Raw genomic sequence first — 24,801 nt, forward strand, 5'->3', positions numbered from 1 at the left:
GATCTGCCAGGCCTCCACTGGGGATAGACAGAGAGACTCAGATACACAAATCCACGGAGAGAGAGAGCGAGGGGAAAGAGGGCGAGACAAAAGAAAATCCAGACACAATTAAGTCTACAACATCGACTGAGGCTGGCGGGACTCAGCCAGGACTTCATACATAGTGTCAATAATTCAATGAGGACTGGTAGGAGCTTTGTGTCTCTTAGAGGTATTTTTCATTTGGGTTCATTCTAGTTTGTGTCATGTACTGCGCAAGATAAAAAGATGGCAGTGGAAAGAAAAATGGTGGAAGAACAGTTCTCCTTTCAAAGGCCAAGTTTATCAGGATCGCATGACAGAAGGGTCGAATCACACAACCTCTGGTCAGTCCAGACAGAGGCATCTCAGATCTCTGGGGATGAATGTACCCATCTTAATCTCAGGTTCCACCTCTTCTCAGAACAAGGGGACAAGTTGTCTCTTAAGGTCAAATTCAAAGAGATGCTGTATTTCATCAGTTGACACTTAATCAACTAGGCCTATATACAGCACTTCAATTCAATGTATTTGTATAGGGCTTTTAATGACATATACTTTGATGATGGGGCAAGAAAATACTACATAAGATGTACAGTTCAAATAAATTGAATAGATTTTTTTAAACAATTTATACTTCGACTACCGGTCAAACGTATGGACAAACACTTGACAGAAATTATGAATCTCATGAACTTCAATTGCTTTACTGTTTAAAATAAGTTTTGTAAACAAATAAAAATTGTGCCTATATGTAAAAATGTCTTTATTAAATGAAAAAATAGTTTAGTTGAAATTTGAGTTGGACCAAATAGTGAAGGAGAAGCAGCCAACAAGTGCCCAGAATACATAGGATTTTTTTCAATATTTTATCTTCTGTGACACCTTGCTTGAGAGAACAGACTGGTTTTACAGTGAAATCGGAAACAGTAGGTTGATCTTTCTTTAGCTAAAATAGGTCTGTTCTTACTGAAATGCGAAACACAGCCCCAAGTGGCCAAAGCAGTAAATGATGTTGGGCTAATGGGCACGTGTGAGTAGGGTTGTGCCGATGGACGATATCATCGTCCATCGTGATGGCTGACCAATATCACGATGTAGAGCCACCATCGTGATGCCACGCCCCCTTTTGCGAGTCTTGCTAGTGTGACTCACTAATCCTAGTCTCTTCTATAGTTAACCTAAAAACTTTGCAGGGATTGCTCTGTAAATTAAATTGACTAATGCATATATGCCATTTTAAATACTGTAGTATATGCCAGAGACGTGACGTGTTAGTCTGTGAAAATACCGTGTCAGGCAGGCTACACAAATATTGATCTTGACATTGTTAGCTTCTTGTCTTTTTTTTTTTACATGTCTTACACTGTACATTTAGATTAAAATATTTTATGTTGTAGGCTACAAGAAAATAGCCAATATTAATTAATTATTAGTAGTTGTAGTGTCTCAGAAAATCTTGCTCATTGTCACATAGCTCTTGTATACACTGAAGCGGCAGTTTAAGATAAACCCAGACCAGCGAACGTCAAATAACTTTTGTCTGGTTAATACTTTTAAAGAAAAATTTCCCTGGCCATAAATCCAAAATGTCAAATCAAATGAAAGAAACAAGTTGAATATGAATAACACACATTTATTAAAACATAGAAGAACAACAAATAAAGAACAAGAAAACGGGAACAACACTCAGACCGAAACTCGGCATTAACATTTCACTTATAATTAGCAGCACAATTAACTTCAGCACAGGCTACAAAATAAATTATGTTATTGAAATATTGTAAAGTGGTCATATGAACTACACAAATGAACGTTTAAAAAATAATATGCAAAATCGAATAGCTCCGCAACGGATGGCGAAAAATGCGTAAAGAAGTCTAATAACTTTCACCATAGACCATGTTTAAATTTCGATGTTTCTGACCAGAAATACCAACATATTCACTTTATCTGGTTTTAATAAGCTGCGGATTGGAGTAACTACACTACCCGCTGTGCTGATGACCCGCTCTGATGGAGTACTTGTAGCACATATGCACAGATATTTCCGTGCTATTCTTGCCATGAACGGAAACCTTTTGTCGTTCGTTTACACTAAGTCAGCGGGTCCTCTTCCCCATCAATTGCCATTTCCTGCAGGTACATGGTCATTTCTGCCTCGACCTTTTGCTCATCAGTGAGTAAAATAACGAAATTATAGTTTTTAAGTGGAAAATAGTATTTATGTAAAGAGATATATTAAAATAAAAAGTGCACAACTCTTCTTAAGTGAAAGCTAAAAAAAAATGCTTTACGTGTTGGGTGCAACCTACTGATAAAGCGCCGACGAGTCATTAGTTGGGTTAGTAAAATAACGAAATTATAATTTTTCATATAATTTTGGAAAATTATATGAAATTATATAAAAATTTCCAGGTTACTATGGTAACCTAAATAAATATATCTTGCCTGAGAAGAGGCAAGATAATAGTCAGAGGGTAACCAATTACTCCACAGAACTCACGCCCAGCCCAGTGAGATGATGGGATGTTTGGAGGAATTCACAGTCCTTTGATCATGGTTATTAAAGGGACCACCAGCGGAGTGTCAAACCAATCAGAGGAAAAGTAGAATCTTCCTATGTGGAATCTAGAAGAAACTCACTAGATGAATGATCACCATATATTGTTTTCTCAGTTCTGGAAAAAGGCTTGCCCATGAGGAGTGCTTTTAAATATGGGAGCCAGGAAGGGAAATCTTCCTGTGTGTAATCTTGGAAAATTTCACTAAATTAAAATTACAGCAGCAATTTTTTCCAAAAAGAAAAATAGCTAAGGTAATAATAAAAAAGGTCTAGTCCGTCTTGTGGGAGCCACTTTCTTATAACATATATTTCTTATGATATATAAGAAATATCTAGTAATATCTTTAGCTAGGAATAATAGCTAAACTAGAATGATTACAATAGCCATTTTTCCGAAAGAAAAAAATAGCAAAAAGGTAATTATGAAAAAGGGCTCGCCAGTGGGGGAGCCACTTTCTTACGTGTAGTCTAGGAAAAAATAAAATCGCTAGACTAGAATGAATACAACAGCTGTTATTCGGTAAATAAAAAATTACTACAGTAATAATAAAAAAAAGGGCTCATCAGTCTTGGGGGAGCCACTTTCTTATAACAATTAGAAGAGACTTCTTACGTGTAGTCTTGGAATAAATTGCTTGACTAGAATGCTAACAGAAACCGTTTTGCCATTTGTAGGGAAGCAGTTAATGTTGGTAGAGAAAGGGCTCCCTCTTGGGGAAGCTCTTTACTGGTAAAAAATATGTCCTAATATATATATATATATATATATATATATATATATATATATATATATATATATATGATTAAAATAACAGGATAAATGTCTTACAACAGGGAGGAAGTTAACACATGTTCTTAAGGACACAATGGTGCTGCATAACTTTTTATAGGATTGATCTCATACACTCACCTAAAGGATTATGAGGAACACCTGTTCAATTTCTCATTAATGCAATTATCTAATCAACCAATCACATAGCAGTTGCTTCAATGCATTTAGGGGTGTGGTCCTGGTCAAGACAATCTCCTGAACTCCAAACTGAATGTCAGAATGGGAAAGAAAGGTGATTTAAGCAATTTTGAGGGTGGCATGGTTGTTGGTGCCAGACGGGCCAGTCTGAGTATTTCACAATCTGCTCAGTTACTGGGATTTTCACGCACAACCATTTCTAGGGTTTACAAAGAATGGTGTGAAAATGGAAAAACATCCAGTATGCGGCAGTCCTGTGGGCAAAAATGCCTTGTTGATGCTAGAGGTCAGAGGAGAATGGGCCAACTGATTCAAGCTGATAGAAGAGCAACTTTGCCTGAAATAACCACTCGATACAACCGAGGTATGCAGCAAAGCATTTGCGAAGCCACAACACGCACAACCTTGAGGCGGATGGGCTACAACAGCAGAAGACCCCACCGGGTACCACTCATCTCCACTACAAATAGGAAAAAGAGGCTACAATTTGCAAGAGCTCACCAAAATTGGACTGTTGAAGACTGGAAAAATGTTGCCTGGTCTGATGAGTCTCGATTTCTGTTGAGACATTCAGATGGTAGAGTCAGAATTTGGCGTAAACAGAATGAGAACATGGATCCATCATGCCTTGTTACCACTGTGCAGGCTGGTGGTGGCGGTGTAATGGTGTGGGGGATGTTTTCTTGGCACACTTTAGGCCCCTTAGTGCCAATTGGGCATCGTTTAAATGCCACGGCCTACCTGAGCATTGTTTCTGACCATGTCCATCCCTTTATGGCCACCATGTACCCATCCTCTGATGACTAATTCCAGCAGGATAATGTACCATGTCACAAAGCTCGAATCATTTCAAATTGGTTTCTTGAACATGATAATGAGTTCACTGTACTAAAATGGCCCCCACAGTCACCAGATCTCAACCCAATAGAGCATCTTTGGGATGTGGTGGAACGGGAGCTTCGTGCCCTGGATGTGCATCCCACAAATCTCCATCAACTGCAAGATGCTATCCTATCAATATGGGCCAACATTTCTAAAGAATGCTTTCAGCACCTTGTTGAATCAATGCCACGTAGAATTAAGGCAGTTCTGAAGGCGAAAGGGGGTCAAACACAGTATTAGTATGGTGTTCCTAATAATCCTTTAGGTGAGTGTATATCAAACGGAGAGAGTCAAAACCACACAACCAACTCGTTAAGTTGGACAGAACGCATAACATGAGGTGTTTGCCAAGAGGGAACACTTATTTTGTGCTGGCATGGAAGGGCTTAACCTTCCGAAGTGCGATCTCAGTATGACTAGCCAAATGGGTATTGTACAAAAAGATTGATACCACTAGAGCAGAATTAAACTTTACCAAACAGAAAATAACCTTCTATGGGGTTTAAGAGTGAAGCCTTACAAAAGACATTCATGTTGTATCCAGCCTGAATGGGGAGTATACACAATTTTGTGACACAAGGAACTTTTTTCAGTGCTACTCATCAGTGATGAGAGCCTAGTTCCCCTTCACACAAAGCACCTGGGAAGACAGGGAGGAAATGTCTAGACTATAAAATCTAGCAAAAGTGTTTGGGGAAGCCCAACCAGCCACTTGGCAGATGACCGATAAGGATAAGGACAAGGCGGGGAAAATAGGGAGTATGGATAACTATAGACCCATCGCTCTAGCTAGCATTCTTTCAAAGGTGTTAGAAAAGATGCTACTAGATAGACTCAGTGGGCTCATTTACACCACGGAAAATGAATTTGGCTTTAAGTCTCAACACAGTACTGATCTATGCATCTATGCATTGAAAGAAGCTGTTGAATCCTATAGATATAAGGTAATCACAAGTCCCACTAATCAATCTCCCTCACAATTAGCTTCAGAGCACTTTAAATAAGGTTTCAATGATATTTTGTCCCCATTAACAAAAACCTGCACTGCATTTGCCAAATATTATGCCTTCAAAAATGTATATGAATAACTTGAATATGAATAACAAGAATTTTGTGTTAGCTGGCCAGCAATAAAACATCTTCTAAGATCATAGGATTTTGGGAAATTAAGGGAAAGCAGTTTTTGGTTTAATCAAATATGTATGGGTGACTTCATACCTTCATACTGTCAGCCAATAGCTGCATAACTACCCCAACACACTGGCAGGCATGAAGCGGTCCCCTGCACCTAGGGGATCGGCTAACTGCTCAGGAGGTTAAGGACTGGTTTGCCCAGCCGCGGCCTTCTCTCTATTGTTCTCCCCAAAATGAACGAAATCGTGGAGACCACACCAGGCTCCGAGAGGGGGGGTTTAGGTGGAATACAAAACACGGTCTTTACCAGTTAGGAGCGGAAGCACATTGTGCAAAGCGGAGTCATGGTAGATCCTACCCAAGGGGGGAGGAGTTACTACAAACACGCTGCCCAAGGAAGACGCGGTTTACCGGCAGGGAAACCATTTTGCGGAATATACATCACAAAGGGGTTGCCTAGGGGGACAACCAGCACATGTGGAGCACTTACCTCAGTACGGGGGCCTGGTGACGCCAGTACTGGTGCGGCAGCGAGCCTCTCTGAAGACTCGACGGCCGCTAGGCTAGGGAGGAAGAACGTCCAGGGTTCACACTTCTTGTGAACGCAACTGGGGAAAGAGCGCATGTCTTTGCCTCAAGGGAGGTGAAAGGCACTATGCACAAGCGATACACCCGGCCAACTGACCTGAACTTACCTGTTTGTGTCACCTGATAACACATGGGACGAAACATGAGGTTATAGAACCTTGCAAAGGTGTTAGGTGTTGCCCAGCGGCTCTACATATGTCTGCTAGAGAGGCGCTGTGGGGCAATGCCCAAAAAGCCACAACACCCCTTGGAGAATGGGCTCTTAGGCCAGCAGGGGGCGGCACGTGCTGGCCATGGTATGCCATAGTGATGGCATCAACGACCCAGTGGGCGATCCTCTGTTTGGAGAAAGCGCTTCCCTTCCGCTGTCCACTGAAGCAGACAAAGAGCTGCTTGGAGCGCAATCCAAGTAAATGCGAAGAGCGCGCAACGGACACAGCAACGCCAAGGCTGGGTCTGGCTCCTCCTGGGGCAGCACTTGGAGGTTCACCAACTGATCCCTGAAAGGGGTCGTGGGAACCTTAGGCACGTAGCCCGGTCGTGGTCTCAGGATGACGTGAGAGTAAGCCGGACCCAACTCTAGGCACAGTTCGCTGACAGAGAACGCCTGCAGGTCCCCTACTCTCTTGATGGAGGTGAGCGCCGTCAGGAGGGCGGTCTTCAGAGAGAGCGCTTTTAGCTCTGCTGACTCAATGGGCTTGAAGGGAGCTCCCCGAAGGACCACGGAGAGGTCCCACGAGGGAATGAGGCATGGCGTGGGGGGGGGTTTAACCTCCTCGCACCTCTCAGGAACCTGATGTTCAAATCGTGCTTCCTAATACTTACCGCCCACTGCATCGTGGTGTGCCGATATAGCGTCTACATACACTTTCAAGGTGGAGGGGGACAGCCGTCCCTCCAACTTTTCCTGTAGAAAGGAAAGCACTGACACTACTGTGCATCTCTGGTGGTTTCACCTCGGGAAGAACACCACTGAGCAAACAGACGCCACTTCAGGCCATAAGGGTGCCTCGTTGAGGGGGCCCTGGCCTGAGTGATCGTGTCTACCACCGCGAGTGGTAGGCCACTAACAGTATCTCACAAAAGTGAGTACACCCCTCACCTTTTTGTAAATATTTGATTATATATTTTTATATGACAACACTGAAGAAATGACACTTTCCTACAATGTAAAGTAGTGAGTGTACAGCTTGTATAACAGTGTAAATTTGCTGTCCCCTCAAAATAACTCCACACACAGCCATTAATGTCTAAACCGCTGGCAACAAAAGTGAGTACACCCCTGAGTGAAAATGTCCAAATATGGCCCAATTAGCCATTTTCCCTCCTTGGTGTAATATGACTCGTTACTGTTACAAGGTCTCAGGTGTGAATGGGGAGCAGGTGTGTTCAATTTGGTGTCATTGCTCTCAAACTCCCTCATACTGGTCACTGGAAGTTCAACATGGCACCTCATGGGAAAGAACTCTCTGAGGATCTGAAAAAAATTATTGTTTCTCTTCATAATGATGGCCTAGGCTATAAGAAGATTGCCAAGACCCTGACACTGAGCTGCCGCACGGTGGCCAAGACAGGGCTCCAGACTAACTTTTTTCACTAGGAGCACAGTGGCCCCCAACTGAACATTTTAGGGGCACAACCAGAAAATTTAGGGGCACACACCGTAAATCAACATGATAACCAAATATTCACATTTCTACTAATTTCCACTGTACTATTAATAGATACTTTGATATTAGATGCAGAAATGACAATGTGCTGTTTCAAATTCACATTTTACTGTGCACTTTTATAGACGCAACAACAAGGTAAACCGACAGCACCATTGCTGTCATGGCAGTACAAATATATATATAAAAAAATATACCATATACATTCAGAAAAAGTGCTTAGTAACAAGTTACGGAACATCTTTGATCATTGGGTAGATGACAAATAAGGGTGAAACAGCATTTTATAAAACAAAGTTCTAAATTGCTTGAGAATTGTATGAATTTGTAAAGTTCAAATACTGTTGTTTTTGAAACTGTTAGAGGTTAGCAGATTTTTTTTCTCATTATGCAATTTATTAAGCTTTTCTCACAGCTCCAGGCAAAATATGTCCTGCGGTGTGACATGAAATTACTATAAAATTCAAATATTGAAATGTTATTAATTTCAAATACAAATCAGGTATGTTTTAAGTTTAACAAGAATGATCATTAAAATTCTGCGCATATTTTTTTTCACAGCTGTTTTTTGATTAGATTCATTGCTTGTGCCATCTTTTACCACTCACTCCAGTGGAAATATTGTGTAAAATGAGAAAACATATTTGAAAATGTTTATTATTTTTTTATATAGTTATATTATGCAATGTTTTCAAATGCATATAATTATTTAAGCTAGTTAACATAGTAAAAGTCGTTTAATTGTGTTTGAAGTGATGTCACACCACAGGACATCCCGTCACACCACAGGACGAAATGAGACACTGTATGAACATTTGTGGTGAATACTTTTGTAACAAACAAATTCATTTGCATCTCTATTTGAACATTAATGAAAATGCAACACATCAGTACAATCTTATTACTTAGTGTATGAATTTGAACTAAAAACAGACATACAGAATAATTAACATTTTGAAGGTGTCAAATCAGACCCAGTCATAAAGTCCATTCATTTCTATTTTTAACTTAAAAGACTCAACAAATATCTTGTTTCTCAGGAGAAAGTCATTAAAATCATGCTAAAATAATTAAAAGCATGTTAAAATCATAACATTGAACAAAGATTCCAATGAACAAGAGAATTTTGACATTCTGGAGTTGTCACTAACAAAAGATCAGACCATAAACATGACAAGCTGTTAGAGCCAATATACAAAAAAAAAAAGGATGTAGAAATTATTTCATAGGAGAAATGGCAAACTTATGTGTTGAACATGAGCCAGTCCATGTTCGTTAACTTCGCAACTCGACCATGGGGCTCAGGCTCTGAAATCTTACCAATTATGTCACTCCGCGAGTAGTAAATGGTATCTTCTTTGTCAGGCCACTGGAAGGCATTCTTGTTTCCATGTTGAACCATACAGTTCGCCTGTATTTCCTCTCCCTGAATATTCCACACTTGGCCCACATATCGCTTCTCATCATGTTTTACTATGATGAACTTTCCCACTTCAAACACTTGGTCGTGGTCACTTTCAGCATCTTCATCCAAGAAGGACTGGGTAGGGATAGGGTTAATCTCTTGAGCTGGACTGTCACCAGCCTTTGTGACGTTTGTAACCTTGAAGCAGCCACACACTTTTGGGTAGCTGCAGAAGCAACTTACTGCCCTATGAAACACCTCCCCTGGTGTTGTGGAGAAAATCTGGTGTGTACCTAGTATGCCTTTCACAGCAGGGAGCACAGGAGGGAGCAGTTTGTCAAATTCTTCTATTTCCTTTTCCTCTATCCATTTCATTTGGATTTTCATCTCCTCTTTGCTGGACAAGAAGTCAAAGAGGGCCTCTGCAGTTTGCAGATCTGCCCCCCTTTGGACAGCCTTATCTGCCATACGCTTCACACAAGCTCCAACCCCATCAGGAGCTCCTTTTCCGTGGCCCCGCTCACTGTAATTCCATGTGAGACACTGGAACCCCCAGGTAAATGGTAGCGTACTCATTAGGAAACAATTTGCCTTGTTGCGATACTGTGTCACAGGACCATCACTGATGAGGTGGAGTGACTCAAACTGTGTGTCATGCTGCATTTGGAGGTCTTCAATGACTGGCTGTAAGTGAGCCCATACAGCACGCTCATCATGCCTCAGAGATTTTGAGATGGTTGCAAAGCTCTGAATGTCCGTTTTGGTGTAGGCAACCACTGTATGTATGGTTACTTGGTTTCTATTTTCACCACAGTGGAAAGATTGAATTTCTGTGTTCAGTGTTTCTGTATTCAGTTTGCATCCATAATTTTCAGAGAAATCAACGTGCAACACCAAATCATTTTCTTGCAATTTCTCCATTAACTCCCTCATTTTGGCTGATTGGTGCATCTAATTGAATTGATGGGAATTGATGGGATGCAATTGACTCCAGGTCACGCTGGAAGGTCTCTGCCAGCTTTCCCAGCATTCCCTCAACCCCTTTTTTAACCCAGTTCGTGAACACCTTTTCCCCTACAGTCACCTTCACCCGCTCCCACTGCTCCCACCTATTCATCAGGATTGTGTATTATATATAATATTTACAATATTTGTTTAATATATATGAGACAGATAAATATTTATATTTATGTTTAATATTGCAAACATAACAGACGAGAATCTAGCTAGACATCTGACTTAATTATGTCACACTACAGGACGGGCTGTCACACCACAGGACTCTTTCACCTTTGCCGCCATTTTGAGTCTTTGCTAATTAAGACTGACCTTGGGCATTACAGTAACTGAATAAGTTCATTGTTTTAGACCTGAATATGATTCTTTTTTTAAATATATTTCTTTTTCTCGAACTAGATCAGTCACACCACAGGACTATCAAAAATGGACACGTTCATGGTCTGACAGAAATGATGAAATTTATCAAATTAATAAGAGATTAACACTCACCTTTTAACCTGCTTAGGACATACAAACATCTGGGGAATTCCTGGTAGGGAGCTTGACTAAAGGACCACTATGGCTGTCCATGTAACTGCCAGTACAAAAATCTAATATCCAATGTCACACTACAGGACAGCATTTGTGTTTCAAAACTAAATGTACTGTAAATATTATTTTAGTACTTTTTAGCAGTTTGAAAACTTAAGTTAATTACGTAAATACATACAAAATAATGCCAAGGCATTTATTAGCTGCTCCAAACATATCTGCTTTATTTTACTAATATTTACATTTGATGAGTAATCAATGTTACAGTCACACCACAGGACATTTTGCTATTCACCTTGAAATATGAACAACACCAAATACATTTTACGTCCCAAAATCATAATATTGAAATAAAATGATGTTCTATGCCCCACTGGCATGTGGTGTTTTAGTTGAGAAATGCAGTTCAGTAAACATTTAGACTTAATTACAGAAAAAACATGTGTCACGTCATCTGCCAGTAAGTCTTCCCCTTCAGAGTATCTGCAATTACTCCAACAAATTGTGCGCATGCTGTATCGTTGTTGTATGGTTCGTTAATTTTTAAGCCATTCTTCCTTTGAAGGTCGAGCTGGCTTTTGAATTTGGTGAAGGGTAGTTCCTCCTTAGCAACGAAGTAGGCCGTGTTAAATTTCAACATCATCTCTGCCTCATCTGCGCTCTGATTTACAGCCTCTTGTCTTCTAAAAGCAACCAGCAGTGGCGTTGCTTTTTGATTTATGAACATATCACGGCATACTCTGTGCTTAAGGCTGAGACTATGTTTAACTAAAGCATTGGCGTTTAAACTGCGAAGTGCCTGCACTGTCGGCAAACTTAGTGTTTCCCGCATTTTTGGGGTAGCGACTGCAGTACTCGCAGTTCATGGAGTTCGTCTCCTTACAGTACTTCAGCCAGCTGAAATCTCGAACCCACTCTTCCCAAAAATGGTGGGTTCGGGACTTTTTCGCAACACAAACCTCGGACACATCATCAGACTGTGGCACTGGCACACTAGCCGCAGGTCGGAAGAACGAGTCAATAGTTCGCTTCATTGCTCAGATGCGCATAGAAGGTTGTGATATTTTGTCTCCCACAGATGTTTGCGCGTGGTCGATTATAGACCCTCCCCCTCCACACATTAGCCAGTTACAGTGGCCATTCCCTATTCTTCTCACACTCATCACATTCCGGATTCATTAACGCGTAACTTCCACATTTAACTTGTAAAAAAAAAAATGCACAAATTTACTGGTCGCACACACTCAAATTTTGGTCGCAAAATGCGACCATTTGGTCGCAGTCTGGAGCCATGCAAGACCATACAGTGGTTTAACAGGACAGGTTCCACTCAGAACAGGCCTCGCCACGGTCGACCAAAGAAGTTGTGTGCATGTGATCAGCGTCATATCCAGAGGTTGTCTTTGGGAAATAGTGTATGAGTGCTGCCAGCATTGCTGCAGAGGTTGAAGGGGTTGGGGGGGTCAGCCTGTCAGTGCTCAGACCATATGCCGCACACTGCATCAAATTGGTCTGCATGGCTGTTGTCCCAGAAGGAAGCCTCTTCTAAAGATGATGCACAAGAAAGCGCAAACAGTTTGCTGAAGACAAGCAGACTAAAGACATGGATTACTGGAACCATGTCCTGTGGTCTGATGAGACCAAGATAAACTTATTTGGTTCAGATGGTGTCAAGCGTGTTTGGCGGAAACCAGGTGAGTAGTACAAAGACAAGTGTGTCTTGCCTACAGTCAAGCATGGTGATGGGAGTGTCATGGTCTGGGGCTGCATGAGTGCTGCTGGCACTGGGGAGCTACAGTTCATTGAGGGAACCATGAATGTGCTGTGACACACTGAAGCAGAGCATGATCCCCTCCCTTCGGAAACTGGGCTGCAGGGCAGTATTCCAGCATGATAACGACCCCAAACACATCTCCAAGATGACCACTGCCTTGCTAAAGAAGCTGAGGGTGAAGGTGATGGACTGGCCAAGCATGTCTCCAGACCCTAAACCCTACTGAGCATCTGTGGGGCATCCTCAAATGGAAGGTGGAGGAGCACAAGGTCTCTAACATCCACCAGCTCCGTGATGTCATCATGGAGGAGTGGAAGAGGACTCCAGGCTTATTTGACACTTTGCTACAATGTAAAGTAGTGAGTGTACAGAACTGCCTTCAGAACTGCCTTCATTCTGCATGGTATTGATTCAACAAGGTGCTGAAAGCATTCTTTAGAAATGTTGGCCCATATTGATAGGATAGCATCTTGCAGTTGATGGAGATTTGTTGGATGCACATCCAGGGCACGAAGCTCCTGTTCCACCACATCCCAAAGATGCTCTATTGGGTTGAGATCTGGTGACTGTGGGGGCCATTTTAGTACAGTGAACTCATTGTCATGTTCAAGAAACCAATTTGAAATGATTCGAGCTTTGTGACATGGTGCATTATCCTGCTGGAAGTAGCCATCAGAGGATGGGTACATGGTGGCCATAAAGGGATGGACATGGTCAGAAACAATGCTCGGGTAGGCCGTGGCATTTAAACGGTGCCCAATTGGCACTAAGGGGCCTAAAGTGTGCTAAGAAAACATCCCCCACACCATTACACCACCACCACCAGCCTGCACAGTGGTAACAAGGCATGATGGATCCATGTTCTCATTCTGTTTACGCCAAATTCTGACTCTACCATCTGAATGTCTCAACAGAAATCGAGACTCATCAGACCAGGCAACATTTTTCCAGTCTTCAACAGTCCAATTTTGGTGAGCTCTTGCAAATTGTAGCCTCTTTTTCCTATTTGTAGTGGAGATGAGTGGTACCCGGTGGGGTCTTCTGCTGTTGTAGCCCATCCGCCTCAAGGTTGTGCATGTTGTGGCTTCACAAATGCTTTGCTGCATACCTCGGTTGTAACGAGAGGTTATTTCAGGCAAAGTTGCTCTTCTATCAGCTTGAATCAGTTGGCCCATTCTCCTCTGACCTCTAGCATCAACAAGGCATTTTCGCCCACAGGACTGCCGCATACTGGATGTTTTTCCCTTTTCACACCATTCTTTGTAAACCCTAGAAATGGTTGTTCGTGAAAATCCCAGTAACTGAGCAGATTGTGAAATACTCAGACTAGGGCTGTGCAATTAATCGCAAAACAATCGCGATTTGAGCACATGCGATTTCTAAACTGCATAACGCTGCGATTTTATTAATTAATTTATATTTATATTCTTGTGCGCAAGATGTTAACCAATCAGAGCCCACTCAGCGCACCGCTCAAATTACGACTGAGCTGAGCGGGAGAAGTTGCAGAATAGGCGAGCGGGAGAAAAGAATGTAAAATATGGATGTGGGTCAGAATGATTTGGTGCCAAAGAGAAATTCAACATCAATCGTTTGGGAGTATTTTGGATTCAGGAGAGAGGATGTGTCACAGAGCAAGGTAATTTGCAAGACCTGTGAAACGATTATTGCGACGAAACGGGCAATACTACAAACCTGTTTCAACACTTAAAACAGCGCCATAAAAAGCTCTGTGATCAATGCATGTCGACAAAGTCCAGCGAAACTGACAAAAGCACACCTCAAAGCCAGCCAACTGAACAAGTATCCATCGTTCAAGCATTTGCAAGCGTCACGCCTTATGAGAAAGGATCAAAACGGCACAAAGAAATCACAGACGCAATCACAAATCATATATGCAAAGACATGGTGCCTGCGTACATCGTCAGTAAAGACGGCTTCCGAAGACTAATTCAAACACTGGACAAAAGATACCAGCTGCCGTCTCGCACTCATTTCACACGGGTTGCTATTCCTGAAATGTATGAGAAATGTAAGGTGGGCGTTGAATACGAGCTTAAAAAGGTGAAATTCTATGCCACGACCACAGATATGTGGTCCAGCAGAACGATGGAGCCGTATATGAGTTTAACGGTCCATTATATCAATGACAACTATGAAATAAAAAGTCGATGCTTGCAAACAGCATACTTTCCAGAAAATCACACTGGAGAAAATATCTCTCACGGTTTAAAAGAAGCTTTAGCATCATGGGGACTTTGTGAAGATCAACAAGTGTCTATCACCACAGACAATGGATCTAATATAGTGAAGGCTGTCACTTTGAACAACTGGACACGATTGCAGTGCTTCGGACACAGACTACATTTGGCAATTGGTAAGTTAGAGTTTATTGTACATTATATATTTATACTTTACATATTAAGAATATTACTTTGTAGGGCATATTTTTTATTAAGAAACAAATTGTGCAAAGATGTTTAATATAAAAATGTATTATAATGTTATGTACTTTAGTATTTTTAACTTGACAATAGTTGGGAAAACTTTACAATAAGGTGATATTTGTTAACAGTAGTAATTAAATACATTAGCTAACAATGAACAATTTAGTTTTTCAGCATTTATTAATTATTGTTAATGTTAGTTCGTGTCAATAGTATGTAACAACTAATACAGCATTTATTAATGTTAGTTCATGTTCATTTTAGCATACTAATACATTAAATACAAAATCACACTAGTTATTCATGTTAGTTCATGGTGCATTAACTAATGTTAACAGTGACAACGTTTGATTTTAATAATGTATTAGTAAATCCGAAAATTAACATGAATTAACATTAATAAATGCTGTATTAGTATTGTTCATTGTTAGTTCATTTTAGCTAATGCGTTAAAGGTGCAGTGTGTGATTTTTAGCGGCATCTATCTAGTGGTGAGATTTGCGAATTGCAAACAGAAAGCCACTTACGGCCTATCCCTCCCTTCTCAAAATCTAAGGAGAAGCTACGGTGGCCGACGTAACCAGCAGCACATATCTCCCCACATAGCAAACTCTGTAGCGCTGTGTGTTCGCTGTCGGCTACGGTAGAAACATGACGTCACAATATGTCGACCTTCATTTAAGGGGGTGCCCGCGCTTATGTAGATATAAATGACTCATTCTAAGGTAATAAAAACATAACGGTTCATTAAGTAAGGTCTTTATACACCACTGAAAACATAGTTATGGATCTTATATTGCATTTCTGTCAATAGATCCTCAGAAATAATACACATTGCACCTTTAACTAATTGTTGACAAATAGCACCTTATTGTAAAGTATGACCCAATAGTTATATTTAAATGCATGCAATACTTACAATATTACACATTTTCATCATGTTTTGCAATTATTTCTTTTTAGAAAATGCAATCAAGGATGAACCTCGCATTTCCGAGCCAACGGCTTGTGCAAAAAGATTGTGGGACATTTTTCCCACAGTTGGAAAAAAAGATGATGTTAGCCGAAGCCCAGGAAGAACTTCAGCTTCCCCAACATGCCCTCATAACATCATGCCCGACAAGATGGGGCTCAATGCAACAAATGATAGACAGGGTTTTGGAGCAACAGAAGGCATTGTCTCAGGTCCTTTCAGCTGACCGTAAAACAAGACACCTAGTACCACAATGGCAAGACACAGATGTTCTAGAATCTGTAAGTAAGGCACTGGGTCCACTTCAGGAGTTCACGGATGCCCTTTCCAGTGAAAACTACATCAGTGTATCCTACGTTAAACCAGTTCTTCATCTGTTGAACACCAAGATACTTGCAGTGAAGGATGAAGATACTGACCTGACAAAGACTATAAAATCAAAAATTCTTAACTACATCAACAAACATTATGAGGATGAAACTACCCAAGAGCTTCTGGACATAGCAACATTTTTGGATCCAAGATTCAAAACCAGCTACACTGATGAGGATAAACTTCCAAACATTAAGGCCAGGGTCATGTCTGATATGGATACTGAAGTTCCCACAAGGTGAGTTAATTTATGTAAACTGGATGAAACTGTCATCTCTTAAGATAAACACTCTTTTTATGACTTTTTAATATTTACCTGTAATATTATTTCTGCTCTGTATGTCAAGGATACATCTGAATCTGGGAGTAGCACAAGCAGAGAGAATCCTGACATCGATCTACCTACACCAGGCAAAAAAGCAAGGAAGTCCTTAGGAAGCTTCTTTAAAATGACATCAGCCATGCCAGCAGCCCTGCAACTTGAAGATGCCATAGCCTCTGAGCTAAATAGCTACCTGCTTTCTCCATCCATTGACAGTGAGGAAGATCCTCTGAAATGGTGGAGACTCCATCAGATAAATTTCCCAAGAATGAGCAGGGTTGCACAAAAGTATCTTTGTATTCCTGCCACCAGCTCACCTTCAGAGAGAGTGTTTAGTACTGGGGGAAATGTGGTGACATGTCACCGTTCATGCTTAAAACCAGAAATGGTGGACATGCTGGTTTTCCTTGCAAAAAACCTTTAAGAGGTTTTGGTTTTGAATTCTATTCTATTTACTGTTATGACAGGAGTTTAGGTTAGTTCATCTTAATTGTCTGTTGTCTGACACAATTTATGACAATTTTGTTTATCAAGCAGTTAATACTACTGTACACAGTATGTTTTTTCATTGTGAAATGTGTGCACTGAAAAATATTTTATTTAACTTTATTTTTATGACTGGAATTTAGGTTAGTTAACATTAATTTATTTTGTTGTCTGTTTTAAATATTACAGTTTTGTTTATCAAACTGTTAATACTAATGTTATTTCATTGTGAAATGTTTTGTTATGCACTTCTTGTGCACTGAATACATTTAGAATGTAGCATGTTTGAAAAAGCAAAAACAATTGCCAAAATCGCAAATAAAATCGCAATTGCAATATTCATAAAAAAATTGCAATGTGATTATTTTGTTCATATTGCACAGCCCTAACTCAGACCGGCCCGTCTGGCACCAACAACCATGCCACGCTCAAAATTGCTTAAATCACCTTTCTTTCCCATTCTGACATTCAGTTTGGAGTTCAGGAGATTGTCTTGACCAGGACCACACCCCTAAATGCACTGAAGCAACTGCCATGTGATTGGTTGATTAGATAATTGTATTAATGAGAAATTGAACAGGTGTTCCTAATAATCCTTTAGGTGAGTGTATATATAAATGAAGTTGTTCACTCGTAGTTTTCTGCTGCCGAGGCGCCCAGGGTATTTGCTCAGCACAACCGTGGTGTGCGAGGGGGAGGACCGCTGGAATGCGCTTTGGTTCCAACAGCGTAAAGAGTTGAATGGAGGCGCAGATGAATTCAGCTCTGTGAACTTACTCGCTCGGCTTCGAAGAAGATATCTGATGCGTGTTTGCAGCATCGCTCCTTTTATACCTGTATGTCCAGGGGAGTGGCATGCAAATTGCACACACCAATTTCCATTGGCATTTTCTCAAGATCAGAGATGTCTGTGCTCCGCAGAAGTGACTCCTAGTGTCAACTCATCAACACAACGTCGAGTGAGTGACAGATAGGAAACAGAATTTTGATTTGAGGGTAAACTATCAGTTTACCATTAAAGGAGAAACCTAGCCATTACCATTAAATGAAACAGGCCAAGATGTCAGGCCCGTGTTCCACGTTTGTCTCCATGGTGACCCAATAATCCAGGTAAAACAAGCTTGGCATGAGGACCAGTGTGCCTGTCTACTTGGAGAAGTCAAACACTGCATAATGCAAGACAGACAGCACGCTCACATTTCAGAAACACCTGACATGAGAACCTGCTGAACAGCAAGCAGACCGCTGACAGTGTTAAATTCACAAAAATATCTGTGCCAATACATGTTTATTAGAAATTAAATACAATCAAAATACAAAGTGCTTTTGCTCATACTATTTTTCAAAACGCTAACCCTTCCTTAAGTATTAAACTTTACCACATGTGCTAAAGACATCGTTTATCTCAAATTATGCAGTTTGGGGAGATTTGCACTGTTACTTTTCTAAGCAAACAAACAGACAAAAATCCCATAGACTTACATTGAAGGAGGAACCTTAGCCATATCTTAAGCAGGGTCAGAAATTATGGGGGACAGGGGGCAGAAATGCAACCAAAAGATAAAAAATGTGGGGGCAAAAAATGCCCCTTAAATGTATATAATATGTAAGTATATATAATGACTTGTATGTACACTGGCAGCCAAACGTTTGGAATAATAAAAAAAGCCATTTTTGATCAAATCTAGACAGGCCCCAATCATGCTAAATTTCTAATTTGGTACTAGAAAATCACTTGCCATTATATCAAACACAGTTGAAAGCTATTTGGTTCATTAAATGAAGCTTAATATTGTCTTTGTTTTTGAGTTGGTCAATATTAGGTCAAAAATGGCAACAAGAAAAAAAAGAAAAAAAAAAGAAATGGCTTTCTCTAGAAACTCAGTCAATCATTGTTTTGAGGAATGAAGGCTATACAATGCTTGAAATTGCCAATAAAAACGAAGATTTCATTAAAATGTGTACACTACAATCTTCAAAGACAAAGGATAACTGGCTCTAAGGGCAGAAAGAGATGAGGAAGCTCAGATGTACAACTAAACATGAGGATAAGTACATCAGAGTCTCTAGTTTGAGAAATAGACACTTCACATGTCCTCAGCTGACAGCTTCATTGAATTCTACCCACTCAACACCAGTTTCATGTACAACAGTAAAGAGAAGACTCATGGGTGCAGGCCTTATGGGACAAATTGCAAAATAAAAAACACTTTTGAAACAGAAAAAATAAAAGACATTGACAATGCCCCAACAGACATTGGACAACAGATAAATGGAAAAGAGTGTTATGATCTTAACCTTAACTTTTAGTTGCCAGTGTATATAATTATATACATATCACATAAAATGAGTTGATGTTGATTTAATTTTAAGGATCAAGAAAAATGTGTCCATCCATCCATCCATCCATCCATTTTCAAACCGCTTATCCAAGAAAAATTTGTATTCAAGTAAAAAGAAAAAAAAGTTATTATAAAAAGGTTAAAAAAAATGCCCCTCAAAATTAAATCTGGCTGTGCAAACGTTCAGGACAAACAAAGCAATTGTGATAGCTTCACAGAGCTACAACACTTTTCAACCTACAAATGACTCATTGGTTCCCCTGCATCTAGCTGGGATAGGATAACTACTTTAACGTCTCAAAATGAAAAATATCACCTTTAAGATTCTGCTTTAAACTTCACATATGACCTAGTTCTTCATTTTGTTAGATTTGCCTTGTTGTTCTTCAGAACAAATGCAGTCCTTTGTGGCATAACTTCCACAATCCTCCAAGGAGATGCCAAATTTTGTAATCCAAATCAAGCGCTGTGAGCTATGAAAAATGATCAGCCATCGCAAGTCTGCAGATAACTGTCAATTTCAGGAACTGCTCTGGGTTTCATCGAAGGGTGTCGCAGCCCTTACAATAATAAAACGCTAGGGTAAGTTAAGTTTGTCCCCATAGGCCTTGTCTAGAATCTAAGGAGGTATTGTATTTTTGTCTGAAACCCTATTTTCATTTAATATGAAACATTCCCACTTTAACATAATAATAATACAGCTTCAAGCAGCTAAGACCATGCATTGCTATACTGTATATGAGCCATGTTGTGATATATTGGCAAGGATAAATGAAGTTCCCTGTATATCAGCCCTTTCCCCAGCAAATTATGAGTTCAGATATGACATAAGCAGCAACATCTGTAACATCACACAATCGGAAATCCTCATTCTCGAATGTGAACTATCAACAAAACAGGAGGACTCCTTTTAGGAATAGTTCACCCAAAATGCCATTTCAGACGTATGACTTTCTTTCTGCTGCAGAACAGAAATTAAGATTTTTAGAAGAATATTTAAGCTCTGTAGGTCAATACTATGTCAGTGAATGGTGACCAAAACTTTGAAGCTCCAAAAACCACAAAAAGTCAGCATAAAATAAATCCATAAAAATCCAGTAGATTAATCAATGTCTTCTGAAGCGATTCAATTAGTTTTGGGTGAGAAAAGACCAACATAAAACACATTTTTCACTGTACATCTTGCCATTGCAGTCTCTAGGAATGATCATGATTTCAAGCTCGATTACACTTCCTAGTTCTCAACGCATGTGCAGAGTGCTAGATGCCACTAGGAAAAGTAATTGAGCTTATAATCATGTTCGCCAACGAGGCTGCTGTAGTCAAGATTTATTGTCGAAAAAGTTACATTTGGTCTGTTCTCAGCCAAAACCGCTTCAGAAAACATGGCTTGAACCACTGGAGTTGTGTGGATTGTTTTGCTGTCTTTATGAGCTTTTTGGAGCATCAACGTTTTCACCATTCACTTGCATTGAAAGGACCTACAGAGCTGAAATATTCTTCTAAATATCTTCGTTTCAGTTCTGCAGCAGAAACAACGTCAAACACATCTGGGACGGCATGAGGACGAGTAAATCATGGAAAAAAAATTATTTTGGGGTGAACTATTTCTAATAGAATAATTATTAATGAGAACATTTGTAAACATGTTAAAATATTGCAAACCCACAACTTTCAGACTTTAAAACCGACCCCGAATGTACAGCTTTTTAATCTTGGAGAAAATAGTATGATGTCCTATGCACAAAAGTGATTAATCAAGTGTGTTCATCATATTCTCAAATACGCATTCTCAAACAATAACAATACAGCGGAAGCGAGTTTTACGTGGTTTTTAAAGCCAAATCGTGTGAAATAAACGAGGCAAAGACTTAAAAAAATGGGGAATAAGCCTGCGTGTTTCTGTATTCTAGGGCCAAAACAATGCCCAACATTTCATTAAAGGGAGCATAAACACAGCCACACACTAGCCATCAGGCGCACACACACACAGCTAAAGCTAGCCAGCTAGAAGGTGTCACATGCAAAACGATTCACTGCTCAAAGAGAAAGGGCGGCGGGGGAGATTTATGAAAACGTTTGCATAATCACAACCATAATTGTTTCTACAGCCCGGCGCGGGTTTGAGAGGGGCGACAATGTCTTATAAAGCGATGCATAATACACCACGGTGTTTCTCAGCGCGACCAAGCCGAGAAAGAGACAAGGGAAAGCAGCTGCATATGTGAAAGCAGCGCAGACCCGAAACAGCACAAACTGACTCAAAGCGCATTTCCTGGAAAAGCTTCGTTGCTTACCTCCAGTTCCGTCCGAGTTTTCGTTTAAACTGCCTGAAGATTCACGATGACTGCCCACACAGCCACCCATGGATGTTTTCACGGAGCGTCTCCCCCCGCAGACCCGCTCTGGTTCGTTCGATGGTTAGTTCTTTCGTTCGTTCGTTCGTTCGTTCTCTCTCTCTCTCTCTCTGTCTCTCTCTCTCTCTCTCTCTCTCTCTCTCTCTCTCTCTCTGCTGGGACAGAGATTGACAGGGCGCGGGCATCAGCTTGAGAGAGGCGGAGAGGGATTTGTTCACACTTATCGATGATGTCTTAAAACTTAGTGAGTTGCCTATAGACAACATTCATTTGTCGTGGAAAGCGCCAATATGGGCCAACAAGATTGCATAAAGTCATGATGCCCAGAAATGCAGTCTAGTTATGCAGCTCACTATGTTTTGAACCTCAGCCAAGGTGATCCTGTCTGCTTGACTTATTGCACGGTTTAGTCTGACCCTTTAATCAGAAATTACTGACCCTTTATTTTCACTGGTGGCTAAAAGTTTGGAGTAATATAGAGATTTCGCTGTTTCGCAAGGAAATTTGTACTTTAATTCACCAAAGTGGCACTCAACTAATCACAAAGTATAGTCAGGACATTACTGATGTAAAAACAGCACCATCACTATTTGAAAAAGTCATTTTTGATCAAATTTAGACAGGCCCCATTTCCAGCAGTCATCACTCCAACACCTTATTCTTGTGTAATCATGCTAAATAGATTTCATGCAAAGGTGTACACTGCTCAACACCAGTTTCATGTACAACAGTAAAGAGAAGACTCAGGGGTGCAGGCCTTATGGGAAGAATTACAAAGAAAAACAAAAAGAAAAGGTTAGAGAGGGCAAAGAAACAGACATTGGACAACAGATAATTGGAAAAGAGTGTTATGGATCTTAACCCCATTGAGCTTTTGTGGGATCAGCTAGACTATAAGGTACGTGAGAAGTGCCCAACAAGACAGCCACATCTATGGCAAGTGCTACAGGAAGTGTGGGGTGAAATGTCACCTGAATATCTGGAAAAACTGCAATGCCAAGGATCTACAAAGTTGTCATTGCTGCATGTGGAAGATTTTTTTGAAGAGAACTCTTTGAAGTAGTTTAAGAAGTTATGAAAAAAAATAAATGTAATTGTAATTGTAATTTTTCACATTATTAACGTCCTGACTATAGATTGTGATCAGTTGAATTCCACTTTGGTGAATAAAAGTACCAACTCCATTCCATAAGAGCCAAGTACATTATTCCAAACAATTTGCTGCCAGTGTATTTTCTTAAATATAAAATTATTTATATATATATATATATATATATATATATATATATATATATATATATATGTACACATTAGATATGTTGTTTTAAATTTGTATTTACAGTATGTTAACAAAGTAATTTATCTGTGCAGATAACTTACAGGCTGCAAGTTGTTCCATAAATATGTTCCCTTCTGCAAGATCTCAGATTACTCCACATTAATAATAAACAATAATAATAATATTTTTTATTATTTTAGTATAATCTTTTTTAAAATCATGCAGATATGGATCAGGAGCTTCAGTTAATGTTCACATTAACCATCAGAATGGGGAAAAAATGTGATCTCAGTGATTTGGATTGTGGCATGATTGTTGGTGACATTGGGGCTGATCTCCTGGGATTTTCACACACAACAGTCTCTAGAACAGGGGTGCTCAATAGGTGGAAGGACAATTCAGTCCAGACCGATATCTAAATCTTTGTGCTAGTTATCTGACACCTGGCTAAGTGATTGTGTAAGCATACGTGTATACACGTACAGAGCGGGAATAAAGTGTGTCCATTCCCTACCGCTGAATGTGCTTTATTCCTGCATTGCCTCTTTCCCTGCTATTGAGGCACCACATAAAGTCTGATTCTCTGCATGTCCGATACAGATACTGGCATATTTCTCACAGAAATAAAAAATGAAACAAAGTGAAACTATCTTCATCTGTCTGATGTGTGATTCAGATTGTTCAGCTAAGCCAGGTTTGTGTCAGGACAAGTTAACGTGCCACCTTTAGACTGTAAGACTTTTCCATCTAAATTTAGCTTAATTAATCAGCATGTTAGGAGCCTTTCATAATAAACAAACAGATTTTTGTTCTAATTTTGATAAAATGAATCAGAGATGTCATCATGACATGGGTGTCAAGGAAAGCCTATTAATACTTAAATTAAGCAAACAGTATTTGAATGCTTCACTGTTATGTAAATTGTTTACTTGTTAGTAGATTCTCACTTTAAGGAAAATATAAAAAGTCAAAAGTCTTTTACATTTATACATTTTCCCTCAGGGGACACCCCTGAACCCCCATGAAGCATTTTTAGCCTTTAAAAGTTTTAAACAAAAACTGCTGCAATTTAGCATCAAAACAAACTGTTGATCTTATCTTTTAATATTCATATCCAAGTACCCTCGACTGATGAAGTCTTGATTAAATATTTTAATCTTTTGGTAGAAGATCCCTCAGACACACTACTTTGATTGTCTCTGGGCCCCCAATGTCCTCATCCCTGCCAAGTTTTGAAGAGAATATTTTGACTGTTTAGAATAATTTTTTTACAAAGTACTATTGCTGCCTATTTATAAAAACTATTAAAAAATATATATTATAATTTCATAGCCAGAGCTTTTTGGCAGCAAACACCAGAGATGGGTTTGGCCCACACAGAGAGGTAGCCATATGGAAAAGTACCTCATGCCCACGGTTAAATATGGTGGTGGATTTTAACGTTGTGAGGCAGTTTTTATGCCATAGGTCCTGGAAATCTTGTTCTGATACATGGCAACATGGACTTTATCAAATACCAACAGATAAAGAAATCAAAACCTGACTTCCTCTGCCAGAAAGCTTAAAATAGGGCATGTTTGGATCTTCCAGCAGGACAATAATCCAAAACAAACATCAAAATAAACAAAAAATGGTTCACTAACCACAAAATCAAGGTTCTGCCAT

At 39.9% G+C, this 24,801-nt stretch overlaps 1 protein-coding gene across 1 annotated transcript in view; it reads right to left on the minus strand.

Moving 5' to 3' along the window:
• LOC127624633 (ubiquitin domain-containing protein 2-like) overlaps positions 1 to 21,970 on the minus strand; it is a 66,928-nt gene extending 44,958 nt beyond the window's left edge. Inside the window, exon 1 of the mRNA XM_052099442.1 lies at positions 21,798 to 21,970. Coding sequence (XP_051955402.1) covers positions 21,798 to 21,867 — 70 coding nt within the window. The 5' untranslated portion in view covers positions 21,868 to 21,970. The remainder of the gene's footprint in view (positions 1 to 21,797) is intronic.
• Between the last annotated feature and the right edge of the window lie 2,831 nt (positions 21,971 to 24,801).

The sequence above is a fragment of the Xyrauchen texanus genome, chromosome 31 (assembly GCF_025860055.1).
Source record: "Xyrauchen texanus isolate HMW12.3.18 chromosome 31, RBS_HiC_50CHRs, whole genome shotgun sequence".
NCBI lineage: Eukaryota > Metazoa > Chordata > Actinopteri > Cypriniformes > Catostomidae > Xyrauchen > Xyrauchen texanus.